This window comes from Rhinichthys klamathensis, unplaced genomic scaffold (genome assembly GCF_029890125.1).
Source record: "Rhinichthys klamathensis goyatoka isolate OS25496 unplaced genomic scaffold, OSU_Roscu_1.1 h1tg000181l_1, whole genome shotgun sequence".
NCBI classification, from domain to species: Eukaryota; Metazoa; Chordata; class Actinopteri; order Cypriniformes; family Leuciscidae; genus Rhinichthys; species Rhinichthys klamathensis.
Genome location: NW_026606709.1, coordinates 1,323,018 through 1,338,788, shown reverse-complemented (window position 1 = coordinate 1,338,788; position 15,771 = coordinate 1,323,018). Strand labels below are relative to the sequence as shown.

At 37.1% G+C, this 15,771-nt stretch overlaps 1 protein-coding gene across 2 annotated transcripts in view; it reads left to right on the top strand.

Annotated features, from left to right (window-relative positions):
- itpr2 (inositol 1,4,5-trisphosphate receptor, type 2) overlaps window positions 1-15,771 on the top strand; it is a 114,782-nt gene that overhangs the window by 64,253 nt on the left and 34,758 nt on the right. For both annotated transcript variants that reach the window (XM_056261208.1, XM_056261209.1), the window contains 8 exons: window positions 7,622-7,724; window positions 7,820-8,007; window positions 8,090-8,270; window positions 10,918-11,153; window positions 11,492-11,692; window positions 11,888-11,998; window positions 12,207-12,302; window positions 12,481-12,597. In XM_056261208.1, the coding sequence (XP_056117183.1) occupies window positions 7,622-7,724; window positions 7,820-8,007; window positions 8,090-8,270; window positions 10,918-11,153; window positions 11,492-11,692; window positions 11,888-11,998; window positions 12,207-12,302; window positions 12,481-12,597 (1,233 nt within the window). The remainder of the gene's footprint in view (window positions 1-7,621; window positions 7,725-7,819; window positions 8,008-8,089; window positions 8,271-10,917; window positions 11,154-11,491; window positions 11,693-11,887; window positions 11,999-12,206; window positions 12,303-12,480; window positions 12,598-15,771) is intronic.

The window sequence follows — 15,771 nt, the reverse complement described above, 5'->3', positions numbered from 1 at the left end:
CACATTTTACGCATCGTCATTTGTTGTCATACATAGATTGGCCGTATCAAACATTAGAGACTGGGCTATATCTTACCGTTTTATCAAGAAAAAAGCCAACTGAGGACCCCGTTTGAGACCAAGAGCAGACCGGAGATCTCTCCATTTGTTGAATGCCTTCCCGAGGTTGACTCTCATCTTACTCCGACGCCTGTCTGACTCCAATTTGGACCTTTTGGTGGCACTAGACAAAATGTTTATTTTCTTTACTTTACGTGGAGTTTGCGTTGGGGTTTTGAATGGACTACAAGCCGGTCTCTTTGAATCCATCTTCTACCTTTGACGCACGAGTTGTCTTCGCTGATGCGGAGAATGGCGGCGCCGGCGAATACACAAACCTGCGAGACATAGCCTGGTGAGCGTGAATGCGCATGACGTCACGCCCAGTCTCAAATTCGAGCCCGAATCCCTCTTATATATTTTACTGTACAGGATTATAGAGGCAATCTCAGTGCGCAGAGAAGGGCTCATTCAGCCCATCAGGCAGTTCTTTAAGCATGTATAGGATAGAAAAACAGGTATTTTTAACATGAAAAGTTGCGCAATGCACCTTTAAAATAACTGTTTTTTCACATTTTAAATTGTCATTTATTCCTGTGATGCAAAGCTGAATTTCCAGCATCATTACTCCAGGTTTCAGTGTCACATGATCCTTCAGAAATAATTTCTGCTCAAGAAACATTTCTTATTATTATCAATGTTAAAAACAGTTTTTTTTTTTTTTTTTTTTTTTTTTTGCTACCATGAAACATTTTTTCAGGATTTTTTTTGATGAATAGAAAGTTCAAAAGAGAAACATTTTTGGAACAGAAATCTTGTAACATTATAAATGTCTTTACTGTCACTTTAGATCAACTGAACGCAAAATCTGTACGTTTTAAAGGTCATCTGTTTGTTATCAAACTTTTGTGAATTAATGTAAATTAGAAATGAAAAAGACTACAAAAAAAGTATTTTTGAATTGATCAAAAATACTTGGGGGTTCAATCTTTATTTAGGGATTCACACCCTAGTAAAGTGCTACTGTGGTTTGTGCTCATTTGTACCCAAAACAAATTGATATCTCCATCCTACATGCTTTTATAACTGCCTGAATCTAAGGCTGTGCAACAGATGTTTTTAATGTTGGCAGTTTGTCAGTCCTTTGCTTATAAATTTGAAGTGGATTCATCATGCAGTTTAATTGTGCATGAGACTAAGCATCTGTGAATGTGAGTACTGTTTGTGTAACGTGCCGTGTTAATATGTGCGTAAAGGTTCCGAGGGTTCGGGTGTGTCCGAAAACAAGGCCCCAGCTTCCACGGGTTATTCACTGACGGCATACAGTGCGTCTCACAAACACGTCCTGTGCCCCTAATGATGTTAGCCGATCACATGCCCCACTTCCGAACGACACCAGGGTCGGTCATCTTCAGGAATGGTTGTTTACGTCCCTGCTGTTTGTCTTGGCCCTGCCTGCAAATCAACAATCTCTCCAATTGCTCTCACATGCAAGACTAATTTGTTTTGCTCCTAGTGGCACTGTTTATGAGGAGAGCCACATTGAACACTGCTGCCACTGACAGCGGGTCATAAGAGATGTCTGGACCAATCGCAGAGGGGTCAGGCCACTAGCCTGGGCGGATGCTTACAGGAACCCTGAGTTAAGAGTCTTCACTGTGAGAAGATTAAATGCAATGGGAGATTGATATTAGAGAGTAGCGTTGGGTTTTATGGCCAGAACCAAAGCCAGTTATGATCAAGATGCAGCAAGGTCTTGAAATGTTCTTAAAGTGAAACAATTGTGAACGGATCTTTCAGATCAGTTTTGTGAACCAAATAAACTCTTTCAAAGAAAAGATACGGCTCAAAAGAGTGATTCGTTCCACTCGAATGAACAGAGCTATTAAATGAATAATGACTTACATTTTGGCTTCAGAAGACTTGGTGTAATTATGTGAAATAGTGCATGAGTCATGTGGACCACTTTCATATAAGGCTCAGAAATGAACTTTTCCATTAAAGGGGCAGCATTTGCTTCCTGGAATTGATTTCTTAGGGCATTTTTTACCTTTATGATTTATATATACCTATATATATACTTATAAATATCCATCTAATTCGAGTTATACATACGTTACATTTATTGTATCTGGACTTTGTTGTTTATGATAATAGAATTTAACCAGTGAGCATGTCCACTGAACAGCGGTGACTCTGATTGGCCTTTGCATTCATAAGCTCAACAGTAACAACTGTGCACAATGATGCAAAAACACAAAAGTAAATCTGATGCAAGGTGAACAGATCTAAATGTAATGCTGCAGTCGACACTCTTCATCCATTTTCACATTTTACTTAAATAGCAGTTTTTTTTTTGTTTTTTTTTTTTTACCCCCTTATTTTGAATTTGGGGGGCTTTTTGTTCATTTTAGTGGCATTTTTGTCTCAAGCCCTTGTCAATTTCCGACCCTACTTTCATGTGCATACTTGAAAGCTTTCAAGCTTCAAAAAGGATGCAAAGGGACCATAAAACTAGTATCTTTTTCTCACTCATTCTTTCCCACTTCCCCGGTTTCTGTTATACCAGTTCTTAACTCTGAAAAGATGTAGCCATGGTGTTCATGTCTAGACTGCCCGATGAGATTTTAGGTGTATGGATTTTTCTCTCTCACTCTTTCTCTTCCATAAATCTGTTCCATCCAAAGTCATAGTCCTCCTTCCGCCCTTAATTGAGAGTGCAAGGTTTCAGTCTATTAACTTTACAGTGCCAATGAAGTTTTCTGAAGGCCTTTTGTGTTGTGGGCGATGTTTACAGAACTGCTTTAATGGTTAAAACATAAAATGACTTCCTTGGCTTAAATTAGCAGGGAATTTTTGGTTGTAATACAACTCACCTGCCACAGACTTTTATTATAACTTTAGCACCCTCTAAAAAATGTTATATTATTATACTTAAACAGCAAATTAAGCTGCATTTATTTGATCAAAAAAATTTAGTAAAAACAGTAATAATGTGAAATATACAAATATTGTTGAAAACAGTTTTCTATTTGAATATAGTATTTGAATATATTTTTACATTTTTAAATTTTCACCAGTCTTCAGTGTCACATGACCCTTAATACAACATTGTGTGTGTATACATATATATATATATAATTTAATATTTATTTATATATAATTTTGTTATCATTATTTTTTACTGTATACTGTAAAATACATTTTTTAACATGTCCAAAACTTGTAAAAGGAAGTGTGGCAGCTGTAAGTTTAGAGCAGAGCTCCATGTGTCGTAATGGGAGGTGGAATGACCCTGGGTGTGCTGTGAGGCACATAGCTCCCTTTCTCTTTCTCTCCCTCTTCCTCTCTCTCTCTCTATCTCTCGTTCTTTTGATCCCTCCATCCGAAGTTCGCAGTTACCTGCAAGACAGCAGCGGAGGGCTTTTTTTTTAAGCTTGCTGAAGCATCCCAGGCTTAGCCAAGCCAGCCGCAGTGTGGCGTGCCCGTGCACATTTAAAAAAAATTCAGCCTGTCTGTTTCTTACTCCCCACTGCTTTATCTATCCCTCCATCTTTCCCTCAGCCTCATTCTCTCTCTCTCTCTCTCTCTCTCTCTCTTTCTTTCTCTATCCCCTATCTTCCTTTTTTTCTTGCTCTCTGTCTCTCTCTCTCTCTCTCTCTCTCTCTCTCTCTCTCTCTCTCTCTCTCTTGTTCTCACTTCACCTGCGCAGGGTTTTTTTTTACATGCAGCAGCAGACGGATGAGTCAGGCTGGCACTGCTACCTTCATCTCTCACTTTCCTCCTCTGTCTTCCTATCAAGTCCTCTGCAGAAGTGCAAGAAAGACTGCAGCATCAGGAGACTCTAAACTCCCCCTTACAGCTGATTTTGTTGGAAAGAAAGCAGCTTCTAGGAAAGCATGTCCAATTACAGTGAACAGGAGCAGGACATGACACGAAGAGGCCCTGCATTGACATATATGGTTAATTATGGCTTATGTCTGAAACCTAAAGGGATGATTCACCCAGGAATTTTGTCATCGTTTACTCTCACATTGTTATCCTCACATCGTTTCCAAACCTGTATGACTTTGTTTCTTCTGTGAAACACAAAAGAAGATATTGTGAGAAATGTCTCACCAAAGTCAGTTGTCACCAAAACTGTTTGGTTACCAACATTATTTTGTGTTCTGCAGAAGAAAGTAAGTTTGAAACCAACATATGGGGTGAATATATGATGACAGAACTTTAATTTTTGGATTAACTATTGCTTAAATAGTGTGTGTGTGTGTGTGCGTGTGTTTGTGTGTGTGTGTGTATCCATCTGTGTCTTCACAAGGGAAATGGATTAATAAACATACTAAATGATGTTTTCTTGAAAATGTACAAATGCAGAAATGTACAAATGCATTTTCTGTGATGGGTATGGGGTTAGCGTTAGGGGATAGAATATACAGTTCGTACAGTATAAAAATCTTTACGCCTATGGAGAGTCCCCACAAAGATAGCGAAACCGAATGTGTGTGTGTGTGTGTGTGTGATGGTTTGTCCAGACAGTTGAAGCAGACACAGTCTGTGCTGACTGCTGATGGGTGTTTACTGAGAGAGTGGGAACAGCAACCGCACGTGCTTGTCAGAGTGAGAGAGAAAAGTGTCTTCTCTCTGTGGCAGTTTGTCAGTCTTGTGTCAGCACATGCATGGCCACACAGCCACCCTGGGTTTCATTATCCTCCTGTGCAACAGTGTAGAAGGGTGAAGTGAGTAAAATGTCATGGCTTGTCTGCCACATTACTTGTTTCTTGGTGCCCACAGGGGATTCAAGAACCATGATTTGCTGTTAGCTAGTTGGCTGCAGGTGGTGTTTGTGGGAGGGACATTGTCATTCTGGGATTTAAATCGACAAAATGTGTAGAATTTGTTCACAATATCTTTAGTAGATTATCCCGAAAAGTGAAATACTGTATGATTTAAAAGTAAACTAACATATTGATGACCTGAAATATATATATTTATTTATTTATTATTACTATTATTTATTTATATTTATATATATATATATATATAGTGTGTGTATATATATATATATATATATATATATATAATTTATTACATTTTTCATTGTTTTTGTTGTTTTATTTTACTGTTTCATTGTTTTTTTTATTGTTGAATTGTTTTATTTAATTTATATATATTTTTAATTGTTTTAGTTTTATTTAATTTGTTTTTATTTTTTATATTATTGTTTTTGTTCTTTAATATTTTTATTTCTTTTCATAATTTCATTGTTTTATTTATTTATTTATTTTATTTTATTTTTTTGGACTCCTTTCTGAAATGTCATGTAAATTATGAATTTCTGGTGTAATGAAAGTGGTCATCTTTGATATTTCATACTACTTTCATACAATTTATATTTGAGCCACTCCACTCTTACAAGCTGTCGAATGATCAGGACACACCGAGTCACACCTGTTGATAATTAAATTAATTAAACAGTGACCATGTGAACACAGTCTTTCTCTCTCCAAACTCAAAAACACAGAAAAATTGCTGCAACCATTCCCAACCAGATGTATAAAAGCGAGAGAATGAGACAGGCAGGAAGGATACAAAGAAAATAAAAAGCATTCGGCCAGGATTTAAAGGAAGGGAGAGACAATCAGTACCCACCATCCCGCTCTTTCCGCCGTGTCTTCCTCGTGATCTCTCAGCAAGCCGCCACCAGGTGTTACATAACTCTCTCTCTCTCTCTCTCTCTCTCTCTCTCTCTCTCTCTCTCTCTCTCTCTCTCTCTCTCTCTCTCTCTCTCTCTCTCTCTCTCGCTGAGTTGATCTATCTATCTCTCTCACTTGCTCTTGGTCTCTATGCCAGCCACTCTCCCCCCCACCCTCTGTCTTTTTCACACGTTCAGTTTCTCTCCCACTGGGAAACAGATTTTCAAGGCAGCCGTCTGCTCTCTACCTTCAGCACTCGCTGTCTACCCTCTGCCTCCCTGAGGTTTCGCTACACTTCTGGCATAATTACAGCAATTACAACAGTTTACACTAGTTATGTAAAAGTTCCCCCATGTGAGTGTGTGTTTTTATCCAACACAGTTGGGAGGAAAACACGTGAAAGTGTGAATGGAATCAAAACGGACAGGAAATGAAGCACTCCCTCCTTCACACTCTCAGAAAAACTGAGTTTGCTATGAATATTTGTAGTAGGTTGTCAAAAAATGTTTTTTTATTAATAAAAATACTTAAAGGAATGTTCAGGGTTCAGTACAGATTAAGATCCATTTAGTTCTATCTCTAATAAGTCTCTTATGTGCTCCACGGCTGTGTTTATTTGATCAAACCATTTTTTAAAACTTTAAATAACTGTTTTCTATTTGAATACATTTTTAAATTTAAATTCATGAATTTTCAGCATCATTTCTCCAGTTTTAAGTGTCACATGATCCTTCAGAGAGCTTTCTAATATGCTGATTTGGTGCTCAACATTTCTTATTATTAGTAAGAAATAATTCAACGGACTAGTCAATTATTTGCTTATTCTACAGTTACACCACACCTCAAGACATTGTTCAGATGATGTATTTCAAGACATTTGTCAGGTTTTTGTTCTTAAAAAGCCTTACCCTAATTTCTTACGCATCTAATCCCACACCTCCATTGCTAAATCCAAAATGTAATTTTAAAGCTAGTAACGGAAGCTTCAGCCACTGATAGCAGACTAATGCAGTTATTAATGCAATTATTAGAGAGAGAGAGAGAGAGAGAGAGAGAGAGAGAGAGAGAGAGAGAGAGAGAGAGAGAGAGAGAGAGAGAGAGAAAGGGAAAGAGAGAGAGAGATTAAGCTTGTGAATTACAATAGTGTTCGGCAGCAGCGTCTCTACTAGTAGCGAAACTGTAAGTTAATCTGCTTCAAGAACAGGTCTGTTATTTTGTGACAAAAACATGGAAATAATTTGTTGTTTTATTCTATTGTTTACTATATTTATTTGCTTGGTCAGTATCGTTGTGGGTTTTGGTTCTTTTGCTGTTGTAGGCTGCAAGGACCTTAGAAATAAATGAAATAATTTGGTGATGTGAAAGGAGCATGTAATGCGGTCAAGACCTGCCTGGAAATACTTTAGCCGTGCATTTCCTGAAAATAATAGTGTGCAACAGTTGGGTTCCGGAAGTAAAAACTCCATTCATTTTTGCCATAGGCAAATTGATTTTAAACGGTAACTTATAAACCTTTAAAGACAGACCTACTGTGAGCTACGAGGTTTTCAATCCATGGTATTTGCTTATGCCGAGGCCGTCGGCCAGCATTATTTCAGCTAATTTTTTTTAATAATAGTGTTTAACAGTTGAATTTCTGGTTAAAAACTACATTACCCATGATGCTGGACAGAAATTTACACCAGAGAGTCGAAAAAGCAACACACTCCAAAATAGTTATTAAAAGTTTTAATAATTTGATAATACAAGTTATAGAATGATACTTCTGTCTATCTATATATGGGGTTTCTTGAACATTTAGAATAATTTTCATGACTGAAAAATCTTAAGACTTGTAACATGCCAAATTTTTAGGATGACTCAACTGCCTTTCTCTGTTGTTTCCTCAGGGTACCACACTGAGGAAGAGTCTCCTTGCACACTACTTTGGCAACCAGCGGCCCCAAATCAAAGCCCTGGATTACAGCGGCGGGAGCAGTTCTTCCTCTGGAGGTCTGGTACACAGATGACCATTAGAAGAAGCACTGTCCGCTCACCGTATACATCCTGACTCAACAATGTGTTTCTGTGTGTACATGTGTGTATAGGTGGCTCACCCGGTCAGGACTCTGATAAGCCAGGCACTAGTGTAGCAGACATCCAGTGTTCACTGGATAATGTGGGAGCATCCGAGCTGGTCATTGACCTCATCGTCAGCACTAAGAATGACCGTATATTTGAGGAAAGCATTCTGCTGGGCATTGCACTGCTGAGAGGAGGGAATACACAGATTCAGGTATGTAAATATAATGTTACACATTCACAACATGGCATCCACAAGATCCAGATGATGTAATTTCCTTCATGTCTCCCTGCAGAACTCTTTCTACCTTCAACTGCACAAGCAGAAGAAGTCTGAGAAGTTCTTCAAGGTCTTCTATGACCGGATGGAGCGGGCTCAGAAAGAGATCCGCTCTAGTGTGTCAGTCAACATGTTTGAGCTCAGCTGCAGGAAGAGAGAAGAGGAAGGAGAAGGCTCTGGAATCAGATATAAGAAAGGTGTACTTCCACTTTCTTTCATTAGAAAAACCATGGAAGGTGAATATGATGAAAAGTATGAAGAAATGTTGGGTCGTATTTTACCCCAAAATCAACAGAACAGTATAATAATATTTTGCTTTAAGGAAATCAAGCAAGTTATTTATTTATACATTTTTTTTCTTTTTTTTCTTATTATATATATTTTTCTTTTTTTTCTTCTATTTTCATTTTAAGATTGACTCGGGAATGTTTATTTGTATGTTTTCAGAAGTTCATGCTTCATATTAAAATACTGTAAATGAGATCAGAGATAATACAGTATATCTAAAGATTTGCCATGGATAACAGGTTTATTTATTTCAATACAAGGTTGATAAATGGTCTGAATGAAAATTCTGGGTGCACTTGGCTGAAAACTGAAAATGGTTTTTAAAAAGGATTTATTTCTGATTTTAAATTTGCTGTATTAATATTATACTTTTTAATGATACTAAATAAAAAAAAATACACCGCACTTTTTTTGAAAGTAACACTAAAATTGGACAGAAAACATATTAATATAAAATATAATTTTCTTATTCTATATTCGGTTCTACGCAACAGAATCAGATTTAACAGATTCATTTTTTTGACCAATTATTTAAATAATCTATAGTCCTACAAAGCTATTATTATCAGAGCATGTGAGGAGATCAGTGAATGAGAGGCTAACGTCGTTTTCCCAGTGTTTCCCAGCATGGCTATACCACACCATGTTACAGCACATTAGGGCTATTGCAGCCGGAAACAATTATAGATCTACTACTTCATAGAAATTTCATAGGTGCATCCCTATTTTAAACAGCTGTGGGCTATGGACATATTTTGTATATACTCATTAAGATGCTGCATTTAAACATCAAGCTCTCTCTCTCTCGGGTTGAAGTAAAATAACTGAAAATAATTTTTTTTGCTGTTTTTCTAACTCTGGTGCCTTGATGGAAATGTATTTCCAACAAAGGAAGGCCCCAAAAGACCACAAACCAGGTGTGATGTCTAAAAGCCTAAAAATAAACCTTTAGAAATCACTTTTAGTCTCTTGCTGAAAATAGAGATGTGTCCTAATTGCAGTGTTCTGCTTTATCATGTTTAGACCTAAAAAGAATGGCCTAGACTCTCTAAATGATGTGCTATGTCTGAACTAGAAGTATGTCATTGGTCCTGTGAATAGCCTGTTTATCACAAACAAGTGTGCTTTAATGCATAGCTAATCATGTGATTGCAGTTGCAGCCTGAAGCAGCGTAAATGAAGGGACAATCAGGCATATGAATAGTATCTGTCCCCATTTCAACTGCTGTGCTCCATATCCTGTCACATGAGGTCATGTGAGGGGTAGCTGGCACTTTATCAAAGGCCTGCTGTTAAAAAGCTGGGTTTTATTTAACACTTCTCATCGAGAGAGGAAAGATGTCAAATTCGCCTAGTCAAACAGTGTAGTGCACAAGACATGATTGTTTGATAAGGAGAAATGTTGTTGACAGTTACATGGCAATTAAGTTTTGAATAATAATATTCAAATGTGCCTTAATGTATATCCAAAAACAACACAAAATTTCTTTCAAAAGGAGTACCTATGACTTACTATGGATGACTTTGAATTGGTATATCAATTCTCTAGCATGCTGAAGAGAACTTAATCAATATATTGTGCAAGAACTTGTCATTTATTGAAGATATATACAGTATTTACATTGTTGGCTGTTTCTTACCACTTAAGTCTATCAATATCGGGTTTTCAGTTTAAGCTTAAATTTAACAATTCACATTTGCACGTAAAGTTTTTACATTTAAAGATTTGCTTTTAGTTTTGGGGCTTAAAATTCATTGTTATGGACTAGGTCAACAAGAGACTGTCAACAAGAGAAGTCAATTCCTCAAACGATTTGTTTGAAAACACTGATTCACTCAGGATTGAATCACTCACAGTGATTAATTTGCTTAACCAAATTGTTCAGTTCTGCTGATTCATCAGAGTGTGTCTGGTTTTATTGAAAATATTATTGTTATACCTTTTAATATTGTCTCTAAGTTTTTGTTAAATATTCTATAACAACCTGTTTATTGAACTATATTATAAAAGTAATACCAATAAATATAAGCCTGTGGCTTTATGCTTATGACCGAATCACAGCTCTTGATTGTGTGATACTGTATATTGCTTGATATTGTGATATTAATGAATATATTTTATCAATGGATGATAGATTTTAAATTTGAATTGACTTTTGAATAATGTTTTGCAAATGTTCATTAATATTACATCTTGTACAATGTTGTTATAGTTAACTAAAACGAAATTTATTCAAAATAATTTTCAGTTATTGAAATACAGCTGAAATAAAATATAAATATTTAATGAAATACTTAACTTAAACCTAAAAAACCTAAACGAAAGTTAGAAATGTTTCCTTGGCTAATAACTGAAACAAAATAATCTACAAAAATGATTAAAAAATACAACTGAAACCAATTTAAATGGAAGCTAAATAGAAATATATTTTTAAAAATACCTAAAAGTAATAAAACTAATAAAAATCACTTAAATTTTGTTTAAAAACTACTAAAATAACACTGATTCCATAACAATTTAATAATCTGAAGTTCATTCTTTCTTGTCTTATGAAGTTCGAGACTCCTTGCACCTCAGAGAAGAGATGCGGGGTCAGCTTAAAGATGCCTCCTCGGTCACCTCAAAGGCCTACAGCATCTATCGCCGGGATTTGGACCCCGAGATGGAGTCGGGAGTGGACGGGGTGGAGGAGGTGGTGGAGGAGACCCAGATGAGCCAGGCCATCATCATCATGAAACCCATCCTTCGCTTCCTTCAGCTGCTCTGTGAGAATCATAACAGGGACTTGCAGGTAGGTGATGCAAATCTTTTATAATTTTTATTTGTCCAATTTTTCTCAGCTTTAATTTGTTTGACTGAAAACCATTCCAGTGTGCTTAGAAGTGAAAACCAGCGACGCTGCCTTCACAGTGTCAAAAATCATAGGGCTTTAAATTAGTGCTTTTCCATTGTGAGAACAAAAAGCACCTTGACGTTTGAAAAGTAACATTTTTTTGTTGTGCAGATAAACATCTCAAGGGACCCCTGACCTAGTTATGGACGAGTCTGACTGAATTGAGATACTAATTACTGCCACTCAGGACTCGACTTGAGTTATTAGTCCAAATCTTTCTGTTCTCTTGTATACAGAACTTTCTGCGAGATCAGAGCAACAAAACCAATTATAACCTGGTGTGTGAGACGTTGCAGTTTCTTGACTGTATCTGTGGCAGCACAACGGGAGGACTGGGGCTGCTCGGGCTCTACATTAATGAGAGGAACGTAGACCTGGTCATACAGACGCTTGAGACCATCACAGAGTACTGCCAGGGTCCTTGCCATGAAAACCAGGTATTGATTGAAACATCATCCTCATTGGAAAATGGAGAGAAATCCGTTTCCACATTGAGTCCAAGTGTTAGATTTGGTACCAAAATTAATTTATTTCTAGCTTTATTAAAGATGCAAAAATAAGTCTTTTCTACATGTCTAAGACTTGATAAATAATCGTTTGGTATCATAGATTGTGTATTTCCTCCTCCACAGTCATGCATAGCAAGGCATGAGTCAAACGGCATTGACATCATCATCGCGCTCATTGTGAATCCAATTGATCCGTTGGGAAAGAACCGACTTGACCTTGTACTGGAGCTGAAGGTACTTGTTTGTTTGCAGTTAATCACGTGGTTTGAATAAGGAGGCAATTGATGTATAATACAATTTTACAGATAACAAGCATTGCAAATTTTTGATTTGCCATGTAAAAACATCTGCGCTTTTAGCACCAGGAGAAAAATGTGTGAATATTCTTAACTTCACAGTAATTTATTTTAAAAAGGCTCTTTTCTTTACAATTAACAATCAGAACAATGCATCTAAACTTCTCTTGGCCATCATGGAGAGTCGTCATGACAGTGAGAATGCGGAGAAGATCCTGTACAAGATGAGACCCAATGAATTGGTGAGCGAATCAGTATCATACAATATTGCTGCTGTTGGATGAGACTGTATATCAGCATTCTTAGTACCTGAACGAACTGTTGTGCAATCAATAAATATGGTTTAGATCATCTGTTATCAGCCAAAACATGTCTGTTCTGTGCCATAAATGCAGTAATGTTCTGATGTCACATCAACAGGTTGATGTGATGAAGGAGGCTTACGTTCAAGGAGAAGAGAGTGAGATTTATCAAGAGACATCAGATCAGATCAAACCTAAAGATGTTGGCCACAACATCTTCATCCTTGCCCATCAGGTAAGATTTAGATGTTTAATGTGAGCTAACCAAGCAGGTCTGTGTTTACATCAGGGGTACTTAGAAAGACTTACATTTTGCTTTGTTAAACCTTTCAAATGGAATATTTAGCAGGCTATGATAACTAATCAGCGTTAATGGCATTGATTGGTGCAGATTAAGGGTACTTGAGCATAATGAAAAGGTTGGGAAACGCTTTCGTATGTGACACAATATAACATTTAGTGATAGAACACATTGCAATATCTGTTAAAAGCACAAACCTACTGAAACCTACTTGAGCAGGTGGGATCTTTTAAATACCTGGGTACAGAGATTGACTCCCAGTTTAAATTTGATAAGCACTCAGAAAATGTTTTTAAGAAGACGTATCAACGTCTAGGTTTATTGAGGAAATTGAGGAGTTTTAATGTTGAAAAGGACATTCTGATAGTGGTGTATAAATCACTTATCGAATCTGTGCTTACTTTCAACATTGTATCCTGGTTTAACTCTCTTTCTGTCAAAAGTAAAAATAGACTGTTAAGGATTGTAATTATGGCTGGTAAAATTATTGGTGAGAAACAAGTAACTCTGTCTGATCTTTACACTGCGGCAGTGAAAAGGAAAGCGTCTGTTATTGTGACAGACTCTACTCATCCCCTGCATAGTTCATTTAATGTACTTCCATCTGGTAGACGATATAAAGTACCTTTGGTGAAAAAGGCCAAGTATAAGAAGACTTTTATTCCGACTGCCATTGATATTTTAAATAGGAAATAGGGGAGCGGAGGGGAGGGGAGGGGAGGAGGGGGGAGGCGTGTCTTAAATAGTGTGGTTGTCTTTTGTATTGTACTGTTTGTTGAGCCCTTGTCTAAAGACAATTTTCTACCCCCCTGTGGGGATAGACAATAAAGCTTTTTTTTTTGAATTTGAAGATAACGGAGGATTAGATAGTCATATTGAAAGTTTGCGAGTAGTTCATGGCCATCAACATGCTTTTCGCCATTTAAAAAATCCCTCTGAAGAAGGGTTAAAGGGATAGTTCACTCAAAAATTCTTTCATTAATTACTCACCTTCATGTCGTTCCAATCCCGTAAGACTTTCGTTCATCTTTGGAACACAAATGAGGATCTTTTTGATGAAATCTGAGAGCTTTCTGTCCCTCCATTGACAGCTACGCAACTACCACTTATATGTGAATAAAAGCCTAAATTCAATCTGTTCATCATATAAAGGGATCGAGTCTCTTCAGAAAATTTGGACTAAACCGCTCAATTCATATGGATTAGTTTTACGATCTCTTTATGAACTTTTTGAAGTGTCAAAATGGTAGTTGCGAAGCTGCCAGTGGAGGGACAGAAAGCTCTCAGATTTTATTAAAAATACCTTAAAGAATTTTAATTTTTGGGTGAACTAACCCTTTAAGGCCTCTTGTGAGTAAATTCTCAATCAAGTTGTGCATTTCTCAGTTTCAATCTTCTCTTTCACTTCCACAGTCTCAGCCATCTGCCAGACAGTTTATATCTGTCTAACTGGCTGCTTTCATAATGACATAACTTCAGGTGTCTCTGTTTTTTCAAACACAAATCACATCACACAGGCGACTGCGAGAGAACTCCAGTGCAAGTATGCATAGTTCTTTCACTGTTAGCTTTTCTGGAATAATATATGTTATGACTCTTGCCATAGTTTTCAGTGATATTTTTGTTTAAAATTCAGGACTTTTACGCAGACCCTGTGGCTATTTTAGATGGACAATGGTTTGAGAAACACTGGCCTATGGCTATATGATCTAGTTGGGGAGATTCTGCTCCACAGAAAACAAGCAGGGCCTGAGGACATGAGAGTCGAGCAGAGAAAGAAGGAGAGGGAGTCAAAGGAAAGGAATAATCCCTTATTTTCTTATTTCACTGACACTGAGAAATAAATAAACAGAAATTACTTTAAAGGGGACCTAATATGCTACATTCACTTTTACATGGTGTTTGAACATTAATGTGTGTCGACAGTGTTTGTACACAACCACCCTATAATGGTGAAAATCCTCCTTTTTTTATATTCCCCATAAATCATAAACAGTGTATTAAAATGAGTTGTTCGCATTTTCTACACATTGTGACGTCAAGACTGGTGGCCCCAAGACTGGTGACAGAATCTAACCTATTAGCTTAGATCCTCCCCTGAGTGAGCTGTACACCATCCACCATGTTTATCTCCTCACTAGAGCAGCTAGTGGAAACACAAGAATGTCTCAACTACACGATAAATCGAAATGATCCGTTGTCGGCTGTATCAATGAACACCGAACGCGTTTTTCCATTCCACTGCCCTACTTTTCCATTGCTTTTCTATGTAAACTCACTATGTGTTTGACCATTGCGCTTGTGTCTCGAATCTTCACAGTGTCTCGTCTCTCGTGCAGGAAACAGCATTCTTAAAATGCAGCACTAAAGTTCAAAGTTTAACTTCTAAAAAGTGTGCCTCAACAATGCAAAGTCTGTATAGTGCATTTTAACATCGGAAATAATGGAAAAGCAGCTGTGTGGAAACGGCCCCGCGCTGTTTCTCCTGTTTTGTTGTTGCCGGAGTATCTGAGGCACGATTTGTAAAGGCACAGCCCTCTTCTGGAAAGGGGGGCGGGGAGAAGCAGCTCTTTTGCATTTAAAGATAGACACACGAAAACAGCATTTTTTTGATTCCATTAAAAAAGGGGTGTTTTGGGCATGCTATAATAAATGATCTTTGGGGTATTTTGAGTTGAAACTTCACATGACACATACAAACTGACACATACTGGGGATACCTGAGACTTATATTACATCTTATATTTATAGGTCTTCGGCTTAAACATTGATTAAACATGTACATTTATTAATGATTACTTACATTTATTTTTAATTAGTGGTGTTTGCTAAGGCAAGTGTCACTATTGCAATTGTTCATACTTAGAATTTACAGTTTTTTTTCTATCAAGTAACCACCCAGAAACAGCTTAACAACATGCTAAAAACCATCCATTACACCCTAGCACCTTGGACCAAGAACCGAGTCCGGGTCACAATTACTTCAGATTTTTCAAAACAATTGTTTTCATGTAGTTGCATAATGCGGATGGTTTGAAATGTCAGTTTTGGCACAATTAAATGTTCTATTTAAAAATGGAAATTTTGAAAACGTTTATTCAACAAGGC